The sequence below is a fragment of the Asterias rubens genome, chromosome 12 (genome assembly GCF_902459465.1).
Source record: "Asterias rubens chromosome 12, eAstRub1.3, whole genome shotgun sequence".
Classification (NCBI taxonomy): Eukaryota; Metazoa; Echinodermata; class Asteroidea; order Forcipulatida; family Asteriidae; genus Asterias; species Asterias rubens.
This window is the reverse complement of record NC_047073.1, coordinates 3,032,796-3,046,816: the sequence shown is the minus strand read 5'-3', so window position 1 is coordinate 3,046,816 and position 14,021 is coordinate 3,032,796. Positions and strand designations below refer to the sequence as shown.

General features: G+C 39.5%; 1 protein-coding gene across 1 annotated transcript in view; it reads left to right on the top strand.

Moving 5' to 3' along the window:
- Positions 1-7,397: 7,397 nt before the first annotated feature.
- Positions 7,398-14,021, top strand: part of LOC117297398 (transmembrane prolyl 4-hydroxylase-like) — a 28,818-nt gene continuing 22,194 nt past the window's right edge. The window contains exon 1 of the mRNA XM_033780406.1: positions 7,398-7,879. Within this exon, the coding sequence (XP_033636297.1) occupies positions 7,730-7,879 (150 nt within the window). The 5' untranslated portion in view covers positions 7,398-7,729. The remainder of the gene's footprint in view (positions 7,880-14,021) is intronic.

Here is a 14,021-nt window from a genome sequence, read left to right as displayed (position 1 = left end):
ATGCATAAAATAAAAAATCCCCTGAAAGTTTGGTCATTGGAGTTGCAAGAGAATAACATAAGGAAAACACCTCTGTCACACAAATTTGTGTGCATTCAGATGACTAAAAAAGGGTTCACGTCTTGTTTTAATAATTTGAGTAGTATGATCTCTTTCTCAATAACTATGTTACTATAGGCCGAGAGGGAGCCGTTTATCACAACGTGTTATTCTATTAACAGCTCTCTATTGCTCATTACCAAGTTTAGTATTTATGCTAACAATTATTTTGAGTAATTATCAATAGTGTCCAACGCCCCTAAAGAGTCGATGGGGTGAATATCGGCGAGTGATATTGAGACGTCACGTTTCTCAGGAAGGGAATATTTCATTAATTCTTAGCCGTTTGCGAAATACTGGGCCATGGTCAAACAAAAGGGTGAATTCAGCCAATAAACAATCAAGTGTATCGAATTCAATCCCTTTGGGGACTGGCACCTTTACGAAGCGTTTTCAACCCTACAGTGGAGCTTCGTACATCTTTGACAACGTTTTGATCGTCCGGAATTTCCGCGTTCCGAGATCTTGCATCCGGGGAACGCTACGTTCGGAAGCCGGGGTATTATTGTAGAGAGGGGATTCGCCCCGGTGTTTCTGGTTTATTGTTTGGTTGCAATTGTGCCACAGAACCTTGTCAACTATTTCAAGGTGATAATATACAAGTAAAATTTGAGTTATTTAAAAAAAAAAAACCTTAAAAAAACTGTGATTCTTTTGAGGGTGTGGGTATTTTAATGTGTGGAAACACCCTGCGTGTCATTGTTAACAATCCACATCATAATTTGATGGTGTTATTATGATACCAATGCATGAATGTAATGTTGCAGTGTATTTGAGAAGAGAACAGGCTGAGTAATCATTTAAAAAAAGTATGTCAGAGATGAAAAATCGTTTATACTTTATATTTTTACCGTACAACCTCGCGGGTCACAACTTTTTGAGCCGGATTCCAGGTCCGATGCTGACCCGGAAAATGATAATAAGTGTGATTTTAACTCGACTGCGTCAGTTTATTGTGTGATCATTTTGACACAGATTCTGGTTCATAATGACCCAAAAAAGGGTCAAGCCTAACGGTACTCGGACCCGAAAGTTTCAAAGTAAACTTTGACCCGGACGTGTAACACTCTTCTCATGTCAACACTTTCCCTAACCGCCTGCAGATTCTGATATAATAATAACACGTCATCTCCCTGGGTACGAGTCTGCCACCGGGTAATTACAGGTAACCTAATTACCAACAGATAATTCCACCGGTGCATTGTTGGTTGTGCTTGCTGCTATATAGCGCGGGCCAGCACACGCATACATCATGTATGGCCGAACACAATACTCTAGCTAAAGGTCGAGTTGTCAGAAGGCCAGACGGTTATTATTAGACATCTATGGGGAAATCAGGCTCTGTCGCCCGCCACACACGGACATAAAAAAGCGCCAGGAAAAAGCACGAGATATATTGAACTATTCTTCCAGCGAGGGGAGGGTACTGAGTTACAGCAACCACGTGTGTTTAGGTTTTTTTTTTTAAATCTCTGCGTGTCTTTGCTCTTACCGCGCAAAGGCAACACTAGGCACGAGAGTCAATGATACATTGAATGGTGCAAATTAAACGACAGCGGGAGCGGACGCCGTAAAGCTAGTTGGATAAGTCAATATTGAGTGGCTATAGGTGACGAGTGGCTGTAGAAGAATTCCAGCTCGCAATGCTTTCCGAAAAAGGGCGGTAAATAGACTGTAATTCTTTAGAAAGTACAAGGGAAACCTCGCTCTATTAGCCCCATGGTGATATCACGTATCGTCTGCGTGTCACGTGTACTGAGGTTGAAATAGCTATCTGGTATGTCTTTGTGCAGGCACGAATGCAAAATAAAATTAGTTATGTCTGCTAGTTTTAAAATAAATGCGCGATGAGGATTGTCAAAGGCCAGTCTTCTCACTTGGAGTATCTCAACATATGCATAAATTAACATACCTGTGAAAATTTGAGCTCAATTGGTCGTCGAAGTTGGGAGATAATAACGAAAGAAAAGACACCGCCGTACGGAGCCACCACTCCGTTTAACGTCGGGTTGAAATCAATGGTTCTTTTCAGAACCACCCCTGCCAACTCATTAGAGATTGTCATTACCGCAAACCTGTGCAGTTTCTACGAAAAGGTAAACGGATCTGAGAACAGGCTGTCCAAAACAGTGGCCCCAGATTCTTTCTGTGGTGTATTCGACCCTTTAAGTGCAGTCATAAACACTTCACTCAGTTCAAGATGGCTTCTAGTAACTGGTCACGTGGGTCTTTTTGACGGAACGGCTCAAGCTGACCCACGGGAACGCGGATTGGGTAGGGGCGGGCACTTGACGCATATTACCCATCGTATACTCAAGAAATTGGACATGGATGTTACACTTTATGCATAATGCCGGGCCGTTAAACGGAGTGGTGGCTCTGTACTGCGGCGTAGAGATTTACGGTTGCATGCGTGTTGATTGTCGCCCTGAGCCCGACTAAATGTTGAAGTTTTTTTTAATGAAAAGCGATCACTGGATTTGATTCGACATGAACCCAAGAGCTGTATTTATTTATGATGCTTTTAAGTTTTAAAAAGTCCTCACACGGAATTGGTGAATTAATAAATAAAAACCCACGTTGATTTATCACAGTTTGGCGCGAAGTTGACCAAGGCAGGTTTGGCAACAATGTATACCATTTACCAAAGTCAGCAGAAGATCATTGCAAATGTCTGAAACGTTTAAGTGTCATCTTCAATAATATGATAGGGGCCTATTATCAGAAAGGACGTAGGTATTTTTTGCTATGGTCTTCTTGAACCAGGCCACAAGTCACTGCAGTAAACTCTAGGTGTCCTAAAAATTTGTCTTACTTTGGCTGCGATCAAACCACGCTGTTTTCCCCGGCCTGTATTTCTCCCGTGCCTTTACCCAATCAGTTTTGCCCATTATTGTCAAGATTGTATGGTTTTGCATACCAAAGTTTGCTTTCCATGAAGAAGGATTTTTGTAGGGTACAATAAGCGTGATTTAATGGCGTGTCAGGGCACAGACTTTTTTACTCTTGATCATAATGACACGGGGGGGGGGGTGTCCTACAAAAAAAGAGCGCGGATGTTTGAGCAACATCTTGAACCTGAGAAGTGGCCACACTCTCACTCGCTGAGTGCAATAGTCTCAGAAACATTGAAATAAATGGCGGTGAAGTGACTCTCTATCGAGAAGTATTTGCATAGTGCATTACTTGGACCCTTTTTTTCCCCTCATTCTTTTGGAAGGTCGGGGAGATTTGGCAGACATCGAGGAATGTGACATAAGATTAACAGTCCTGTTTATTACAGCGGGATTTTGCTTCTTATCTCCAGAACATTTAGGGTATCTTCACTTGTTATGTTGTTTAGGTTGTTTATTTCCACGACAGCCCATATTCAACTTTCATTCATTGTTAATTGAGTTAAGATTACAACATTCCAATTAAAGGCAGTGGACATTGGTTATTACTCAAAATAATTACTAGCATACCTTGGGAGAGGTTGATAGTATAAAACATTGTGAGAAACGGCTATTATAAGGGTTTTTGCCCCAGTGTTTTGTATAGAAGTGGCTACTGAACGCGTCGCACCAAACACTCACAATGTGCTACAGAAATCGGTCTCATACTCGAAACAAAAATCTATTAAAAAGAAGGGCCATGCTTAAGAAGTGACCCCGAAAAACTGTAAATCAGTGAGTCAGCCTCCTTGTTATAAAGATGGTCATGGTTGTTAGCACCTTGCGAAATTATTACATTTGAAGTGCACTCGTTGTTCAAAATCAATGTCGACAAATTTGAATCTTCGACAGGCGACCACTGGATATTCAGATTTCCGTAATGTCCCTTGGTGGTTTACAGTGCACCAGAGATGCCGTTGGATGGATAGACTTGTGTACAAGTCGTTAAATGTCTGTCGCGGTGATAGCGTTCCGACATTCCCCGCGATTCCCGCGGTATTCTCGCGAGACTGCTGGCCCCCGTAGAAGTCGGGCAACCAGCAGTTCACGCGAGAGCAGTGATCTCGCGAGAGCACCGCCAATACTACATTATCTCACCGCGTTGGACCATGAACGACTTGTCCACAAGTCTATTGGGTGGATGGATTCGACGTTCTTGATAAAAATACAAAGACAGTTATTTCCCATTTCTTTGAGAATTGTAAACTGTGTTTTCAGTTGGAACTTTCAAGGTAGCTTCCGTAGTATCTTTTTATTAGCTTGACCTAAAAATCAGCACAACGATGAAAAAATCGATGACGCTTCATTTAACAGCGACAATTATCTGACCACAGAACATTGAAACTTGAAATTTAGAACTTGCTGAACCTATCTTGCACTTCAACGTGTCATTATAAGAAACTTTGAAAGGCTTTGTGTTATTTATTGAATTATCTTGATGTGGGGGCCCTGGCAAATATAATTAAATGACATGATATTGATCAAATTTGCTCACATCGTGTCAGTGCAATGATTAATTTGAAGGCATTAAAGTCCAAAGGAATTTGAAAATTACAAAACCAGGCCAATCTCAATATGATGCAACATTAACCTGCACTGTACAAACCGGGGTGTAAAAGTTGACGCCATGGGTCTTAAAGGGAAGGTACGCGTTTGGTAATTGCCAAAGACCAGTGTCCTCCTTGGTGTATCCCATCATAAGCATAAAATAACAATCCTGTGAAAATTTGAGATCAATTGGTCATCGAAGTTGCGAGAAAATGATGAAAGAAAAAACACCCTTGTTGGACGAATTTGTGTGCTTTCAGATAGGAATAAAAGACTTCTAGCCATAGAAGTCTTTTATTATTTTAGTGAGAAATTACCTCTTTTTTAATAACTACGTTACTTCAGAGGGAGTCGTTTCTCACAATGTTGTATACTATCAACCTCTCCCCATTACTCGTTACCAAGTAAGGTTTTATGTTAAACAAATTCTTGACTAATTACCAAACGTGTACCTTCCCTTTAACACCTCAAATGTAACATACATTATTTGAACACCCTGCTGTGTAACTTTTTTTTTTTTTTTTTTTTGCATCTATGTGAAAACATTCATGGTGTAATTTTTAGCAACCATTCTTTGCAGTCTAGTGTTTAGCTTATAGTCAAGAGCCTCCAAAGTAGCTATACGAACAACGAAAGTGTGCTTACTTGAAAAGGGAAACAACCAAAATACCATGTCACATGTACCATCTGTTACTGGTTTCCTTATTTTTTCCTTTAGCAGAAAATCGATCTGCTTGAGCGGCTCAATTGAATTGTACGCTGTTTGGGCAGTGGTAATGAAATCGGTGGCCCTCCACGAGTGACTTGCACTTTAGGGTAGGTCATCGTTATAGACCAAATTATCAATAAAGATGCAATAAAAGTCACCTGTGAAGGTTTCAGCTAAACACAGACTCGACTTGTTAAAATAGTGTCGCGGTGTTTTCATCAAAGGACCTCGAACCCATCCACGTTTAGCGAGGTAAAAACTGTAGGCCTACCAACTGCATCTCTCTGGCTGCAGTTTTCACAAGATTGCCTTTAGACGATTCAACATTTTCGATATAAGAGATGTTAAATTTTTGCATCAGGGATAAAGAATATTAATTTTGTTTTACCCATACACCGATGTGTGTTAGCACTGTATACTCAGCACTTTTTTTTATGTGAGTATTTTTATGTGATTTAAATGCAAAAGGGAAACCCCGAAATGGAGACTGTTGTATGAGACGAGAATCTGTGAATAGGTAGGGCCGGGACAATCTGGATACGGACAAGTGCTTTTCAGCTGTCCCCCGATGACGACTAGAGCACACTCTAGTTGAAACGTCAAGAACATACACTGCTGTTCAGACGAAGCGTCACCTTCAACCTTAAGCAGATTACAACGTGGTACGCGCCTACCCGAAACAATTACATCATTAATCAATAGCTAACATGTAAAGCGTCATAGTCTACAAACATCGCACGTACTGCCAAGTCGACGTTTCGTCAAAAACAGTAGCATCAATAATCTATTAACAGGTTTTTTTACGTAGCAAAACATGGTTTCATGTGAGTTAATATTGTCAAAGACCAGTATCCCAATATGTGAATAAAATAGTAACAAAGCTGTGAAAATTTGGGCTCAATTTTGTGTCCTCGAAGTTGCAAGAAAATATTAAAAGAAACAACACCCTAATTGCACATTGTGAGTGAGAAATTATAACTTTAGAGGGAGCTGTTTCTCACAATGTTTTATACTATCAACATCTCTCCATTGCTCGTGACCAAGGACGTTTTATTTTGCATAGTTGCGAGTAATTACAAAACGTGTCCAGTGCCATGTTTAAAACAAAACAAAAATACACGCTCTGTGATGATTGTACGTGTGAAATAGTCCTCACACGCAAGCCTTTAATAGTCACGTTGTTTCCCACCCCGAATAAGCAACACGTCATTACAAAGTTGTCATCTTAATTTCAACACACACTTTAAGTAACTGTCATGCTCAATCTATAGACGGCTATATTCATGAAAAAGGCCTACATTTCACTTTTGGTTGTCAGAAAAACCAATTTCAAGGTAATTTTAACTTCTGATCCAGCAATCGCCCCCAACTGTATTTTTCCTTTGGACACCTGAGTCCTATAAATAACGGTCTATCTAATGAGGAATATCGGACACTCCCCTCGGCTATTTTTCTCGGCTCGGCAAAAAAAAGAGGAATATTTAAAGAAAAATGTGTACGTCAAGATCCATCAAGAGAAAACTGTGCAGAGTCAGAGTCACTTCTGCGAGCGAAATGCTGCCCAGTTGTATTCAGTCTGACATGCCTGGCAGTTACCCGTATTACTGTTTGTTTCTTGTATGTAACAGTCGATCAAATTGTAGTTTAATGGGTGTACAATGTAATTGTAAACGCCTGAGCGATGTTCATTGTGCGGGCATCGCTCTAGTGCAATTGTACCCGACAAACGTCCAAATACAACCACTTCTTCTTTTGAATTCCGCACACACCGATACCTATATTATATATACAGCCAATGGTAAATAACCGCGTGCAAGTGTGTTATTTGAAGAAAAAAAACGGCTTCGTGTTGCCGATTTGTTACCCAAGTCATCGTAGCCGTCTCTCCGACACTGCGGAGAGCTGTGGTTTATCCCCACGAATGGAGCTGTTTATCAGTCCACCGCGTGTGGGTAACTCCATCAAGTGAAACACGAGCAGTGTGAGTACCAGGGGGAATAATTCATCGTGTGTTTCCTTCTTTTATTTTAGCATATCCCGAAGGGCAGTGGCACCAGCGACCGGGGAGAGAAGTAAAACGTGACATTTTAGATCCGTTAAACTGAAGACGCGCTAATGATAGCTGGCGACTGATCATCATACACACAGGTATCTTTCTGGTTTACAACAAAGACGCAGTGAGAGACAGAGAGAGCGCGCCAACTCACGGTGAGCTGTCACGTGGATGAAACGTCGCGGCCAAGTCAAACAAGTCTACCCAAACATTACTAGATCATCGGTGATCAATTTGTGCGTATAAATACCGGAACGTTACATAGGAATAAGCCAGTGCACTGAGTTTGTTTGAATGAGGATGACTTCGTGACGACGGTTGAACGGTTGAAAACCTCCCTGCAATCTCCCCCATAGACCCCGGGATTAACTTTACTGACGGGAAAGGATGGAATTGAAACTCTCCGTTCGAATACCATCGAGACAAGAAGTGTGCCGAATGTTGGCGCTTTTTATCATGATGTCCGTCGTGCAACGTGTGCAACCAAACGACGTTGTGCAGGAGAATTTGAAGCTATACCAGCTGGACCCCGTTGCGGTAAGCACTCTCTACCTAGTTTCTTTATTAGCATGTTTTTACTTTCCTTTCAAATGTTTTTTGTTTCCTTTCTTTTTCTTTCTTTCTTATGTTGTGGCATTTACTTCGAAATTGATAATTACTTCGAGCAAAAACTGTTTAGCTCACTTTATAAATGCTTTATAATTGTTTTTAATCGAAGCCTTACGAACAATTTTAACAGAAGAAAGCTTTAGTTTGTTTTGGCAAATCTTAAAAGCCGAACGGTTTACGAAGCCAAACAACGAAGGTGACAATAACATATCCAATCTGTTAAGAGCAAACCATTTCCGTGTATAAATTCAAGGAAATGTGACAGTATTGTTAATCACTCAAAATAATCGTTGGCATAAAATTTACTTGTAAACGGGCAATAGAGAGTTGTAGACGGTACGTTTGAGAAACGGCTCCCTCTGAAATAACGTAGTTTTTGAGAAAGAGGTAATCTCTCACTCAAATAATTATTACAGACCTGAAGCCTTTTCAAGGCATTTTTCTTTCATTATTCTCCCGCAGATTCGATGACAATTTTAGTCTAAATTTTCACAGCTTTGTTATTACATGCAAGTTTGTTAATACACCAAAGTGAGAATACTTGTCTTTGACAATTACCAAAGGTGTCCGGTGCCTTTAAGTAGGAAGACTAGAACGGTCGAGAGAAAGCAGGGACTTGCTTGCAGACGTTTCTGTAAGCATCTAGACCGGTAATTATTACCGGTTATGCAGGCTGCTCAATCTGGTCAAAAAACGGAGTGTGGGTTTTATGTACACACTTCAAGTGGAGAGATATTTCGACGAATTTGGAACGAGAGAGACGGACAAAATGCAAAAGCCTTTGAAAAGGCACGAAACCACTTTGTCCAGACTCTCAACTTCGGGGAATCTGGAAAAGTGAGAGAGGGAGAGAGAAAAACAAGTTCAAGACGCTAGCAATGAATAAACCAGCACTGGGGTTCGGAAAAGCCTCAACAGAAAACAAGGGGTATCCAGCCGTGATATAAGCCTCCTTGAAGCAAAAATATAAAATTATTGGAATCGGGAGGTTTTTTTCAACCATCAGGCAAGAAACTCTTCCTACTTTAGTCAGATTTCCGGTTTCTTTGGGGTTTTTGTTGTTGTTTTTTTCTTGCTCTTGGGAAAAAAAATCAGAAAAACTGTAGTAATTTAGTAGCCTAAAAAGTCTATCGAGGCCTAAACCTAAGAAGAAGAAAAAAATCCAGGGACAAAATATTAAGCCTTATACAGTCTTGTGGGCAAGCCAGTCCCTCATCGACCCACCAGAGGCTGGCCTATAGTTGCTCATGTGGAAAAAGTAAATACATTTAGGCCTTAACAGGGTAAGATAGATTATTATAACAAATCTAAAATCTGTAAAATATGTGACAGGAGCACCATACGCACACTTCAAGCAAAGACGGATGCTGTCATAGATACCCCAAAAAAAGGATCACAGTTTACGCCATGGTTAATAACATTACAAAAACAATAACATTGCTGTTATTTTAACTCTCTATTATTAATTATTAATTATTATTTATTATTAATTAATTTCAAAATCTGTCTTTGGTATCTATAAAATGTGACAGCACCTATGGTATCAACTGTAACACCTCAGTTTTTGCAGTGTACCGATATTATTATGGGTTAACTATGTGTAGAGTCCCCGAGTCCCAAATCATTCAAAGTTCCGGTCAGTGGGAAGTGGCAGTTCCATCATATCATTTTGAAATATAATAATAATAATTTCTGAGTCAAATCAAAAATATCTCCACGGGACACTGTGTCTAACCTAGCGTGTGGATAAGTTTAGAAACCTACAGTCTCTGACATCAAGGATTTCCCATTCACTCCACAGCAAAATAGAAATTAACGAATTCAACAGAAAAGAATAAAGGTATGAGCGCCTAGAGGCAAAAGGCAAATTTTTAATGCAAATTGTGTCTGCTTTCTCGAGTATGAATTTTGGCGCGAAAAAGACTGCGGGCGTTACGACAAAACCTGCGGGCAGTTAAAAGGTTTTGTGTTGCTCTTATCTAATTGAAGTTTTATAGGACTGATCTTTTAAAGAATACGTTTCTTTCGTTCATGTTCACACCTTTTTCGGGTGAGAAAGGTTTGTTTTTAGAAGTGCCGGAGGGAGAAGGGTAGTTTTGAATTTCCCAAAAGGCACAAAAAGCAGGAAAGATGAGAGTTACTTATGGGTGCCCCACTTACTCGTCTCGTACTTGAATCTGATTCAAAGAGTAGTGCTTACTCGGTTGGATGAAAATAAAAAGCGCCAGGCGCCACTTAAGCAATTCCAGAATAATTGTCGATCGTACACGCTCATATATGAGTTAGATATAAGGTTTATGAGTTGCACTCGTGATTGTGGGAGTGAAGGGTATAGGGTCATATATTGGTTTTCGACAACGTAATGCTGATTTGTTGTCACGATTGTCAACTAAGATACAATAAAAGTCAATGTGAAAGTTCCAGTTAGAGACAGTGTATACAAAAAATAAAAAAACTTTTGTTTTGCCCACGTTTAACGAAGTCCACTTCTCCGGCCGCAGCATTGACCTAATAAAAGAACACAAATGAAATCTCAAATTTTTGAGAATTAAATTTTCGAAATACTTTGTTTGACTTCTAAAACAACGGACATTTCAATCGAAATAATTTCGAAATAATTTCCGAGTCCCGTTTAACTTACCCATCTTTGATTCAGTATGACCCGGCACCCAGGTCAAACTGACACAGAATCGAGTCAGAATGACTGAGAATAATATGAATTGAAAACTCATTCTTTAACCACTTTCAGGGTTAGCCTGACCCGGAGAGTGGTCAAGCCTAATGGTACATGGAATCTTACCAAGGATGGTTATTGTTTCTATCAGTGAGAATTTCTATGATTATGAAAATACTGATGCAAACAACAACATAATTAGCTGGTTTCTAACAGCGACGAATAATACACCAAAGGACTGCAGTAGATTGTGATAGCGAGCGAGCGTGTTATAAGTACGAAATAATTTTATTTTTAGGCACGACTTGACGCGTGTAAAGATCATTGCACAATCCATTGTAGTTTGTGATTTGATAAAATTGAGAATTTGAGACTTAATGCAACCGTAAACTGATGTTTAGACTTGACGCGTGTAACGATCATCGCACAATCCATTGTAGTTTGTGATTTGATAAAATTGAGAATTTGAGAATTAATGCAACCGTAAACTGATGTTTTTTTCTTAAAAGAAATAGTACATCATCGATTTTTAAAAAGAAATTATATCTGGCACACCCAGTGGAGTTGAAGGTGGGGGCTTAATGCAAGGGCAAGCCGAATTCTGTAAAGGGATTTGGAAATCCAATCGCAATAAAAACTTACTTGGTCAGAAGTTCAGCATCTTTCGATAGTATACAACATTTTGAGAATAATTTCACCTTGAAGTGATGCGGTTATGGACGAATATGTTATCTCCCAAATATTGAACCTGATAAAAGTTGTTGTCGGATACGGTTCTTAGCTTGTTTATTCCAATTACGGATTATTCTTCCTGCGCGGACAAAACCACTCCGGATTTTCGGCAACATCTCAAAAACGCAACCAACTGTTGAAATCAAATATTCACGGGTTAGTTTGATTGTAAATAGAATCTGCAATTATGATTAAAACAATCGAAGGGTTCTAAAAATGAAATGTTCACTTTCCCTTTGAATGTCGCATTCTTCTACATTGCTTTACAATTTCCTGCTCAGCAAAAATGAGCCGGATACCAGTCACATGCGGATTTTGTGAAGCAGTGGCTGGTAACCTTATCATGGATAAGCATGTGTTGTTTTGCTTACATGTTTTTGTTAAACTGGGTCAGGCTAGTGTACTTCGTAGTTTACTCGTGCACTTCTCCCCTGCATAGGTTTGTTATAATAATTAGGTAACTGAACTATTTCTATGTATGGTAGCTGAACTATGAAGTGAAAATGACATCTTTAATGTGTTATTCCTTTTGAGGTATTGTTTCTGTATGTATGCGAATAATGATTCCTTGAAAATGGGGAACAACAATTCTCATGTCGATACAATTATTATTGGTCTATTTTGTCTATTGCCCTGGGAGTCTAAACTGATGGCTCTGAGACCAAAATATTCATTGGGTTATTATCGCTGGTAAACACACAACGTCCCCGACGGGCAAATGGAACATTATGTCTGTAAAACCCCAATAGTGGAGTGAGGTAATGTCAATAATTTCTTAGTCAGGAGATAGTACTTTTTATTATTTATAACAAATATTGCTTCTAGATAAACTAGTGAAAGAAAAATACAGATTGTGAGATAAATATGGGGGGAAAACTCAAAAAAGGGGGAGTTGGAGTGGGTGCGATGAGATTCATACAACCGGAACTTTATTAGCCAACCTACATTCGTGATGTTAGGATACCTGAAGCATAATAATGAAATAAAAACATCAAAGCAGCCGCGTCGTAGGGGGAGGGGGGGGGTACGCTCGATAGATGCACAAACAACATCTTTACTTAGTGCCCATGGTATTACTTCAGCTCTATGAAGTACATCAAATAGTTAAGAACAAAACAAATAATGCTTGCGAAAATTAAATTTTATTTACTTTTTACTGTGACTACTACGGAAATGTTGCTTGTTCACTGCCAAAACTGACAGTGTTAAAATTGACACATATCTAGACCTTTATGGATACCCCAAAAAGTAATCTAAATTAATATTATGGGTAATTTAAAGACACTGGACACTATTGGTAATATTGTCAAAGACCAGTCTTCTCAATAGGTCGTCGAAGTTGCGAGATATTAATGAAAGAAAAAACACCCTTGTCGCACGAAGTTGTGTGCTATCAGATGCTTGATTTCGAGGCCTCAAATTCTAAATCTGATGTCTCGAAGTTATTACTACGTTACTTCAAAGGGAGCCGTTTCTCAAACTGTTTTATACTATCAACCTCTCCCCATTACTCGTTACCAAGTAAGGTTTGTGCTAATAATTATTTTTGAGTAATTACCAATAGTATCCACTGCCTTTAAGAAGCACCAAGCATGTTATAACTTGCATATTTTATCTCAGCAGAAAATGGTAAGCACTTCTGCTCAAGCAGCTATATAAAATTAGACACAGCTGTACTCAGATGGAATATGGTGCTTAGTAGCTCTGTCGTTCAAATAAGCATTCGCAGAGCACCTGGGCCCAACTTGATATAGCTGCTCAATCTTCAAAAAATAGCTAAGCACAACGGAAACATGCTTGTGGCTGGTATTCTGCTTATGTTTGCAAAGCAGGAATTAAGTTGCTAAACAAATTCCTCTGCCTATAAGCAGCTCAATCAACTTGGGCTCTGCATGCATGCAGTGACTATAGCTTCATTCATGAATATGGCGTTAATTTATTTATATAATTATTGGCTCTCGAATCTTTAATGATTAATACAATTACTTGTGCCTAACAACTTAACAAAATTCCCTTATTTTAAACTAGCCCAGGTTGGACTCCTCTGTTGCGTACAGCATCGGAATTTGTGCAACGGATACTGATATCCCACCAGGGATTATTGTAGTCCTATATGCTTTGTTATTGTATAGTGAAGATATTTTGTTTTGTTCTATCCGGCTTATACATATTAATGAGTTAATTGCCACAGGATGCACTGACCATGTATAGTTGGTTCATTGGGGGAAATGCTGGGTGTCATTCCACCAAAGATCAAGGTTCCCTCGCCAGTGTGACCCACATTCGGGGAATAAGCTATGGGAATTTAAATGAAGTGGCCTAATTAATTTGAGTATACTTGGGCTATGTTTTTTTTTTGAACAGGGTGGTTGGGTTGGCGTGGTGGTATACTTCCCCATCTTCTACATCTAGGACCCTGGTTTGAACCCCACTGGGGGCACTGCATGGATTGAGTGTTCAGTCCCTATTTGACTGCGTGGGTTTTCCCTGGAGTAATTTTGTTGGGGGGTTTCCGTGCACATCTAAAGCTGAAATCTCCTTCATTGTCTTTTCTCCATTTGGGTTCATGAAACAGATTGCTTTATTGAGAGGCCTTGGCTTCACAACGAGCACTAACTAAATGAAGAAAAAAACAATTACTGTTTTATTCTGACGTTTATTATA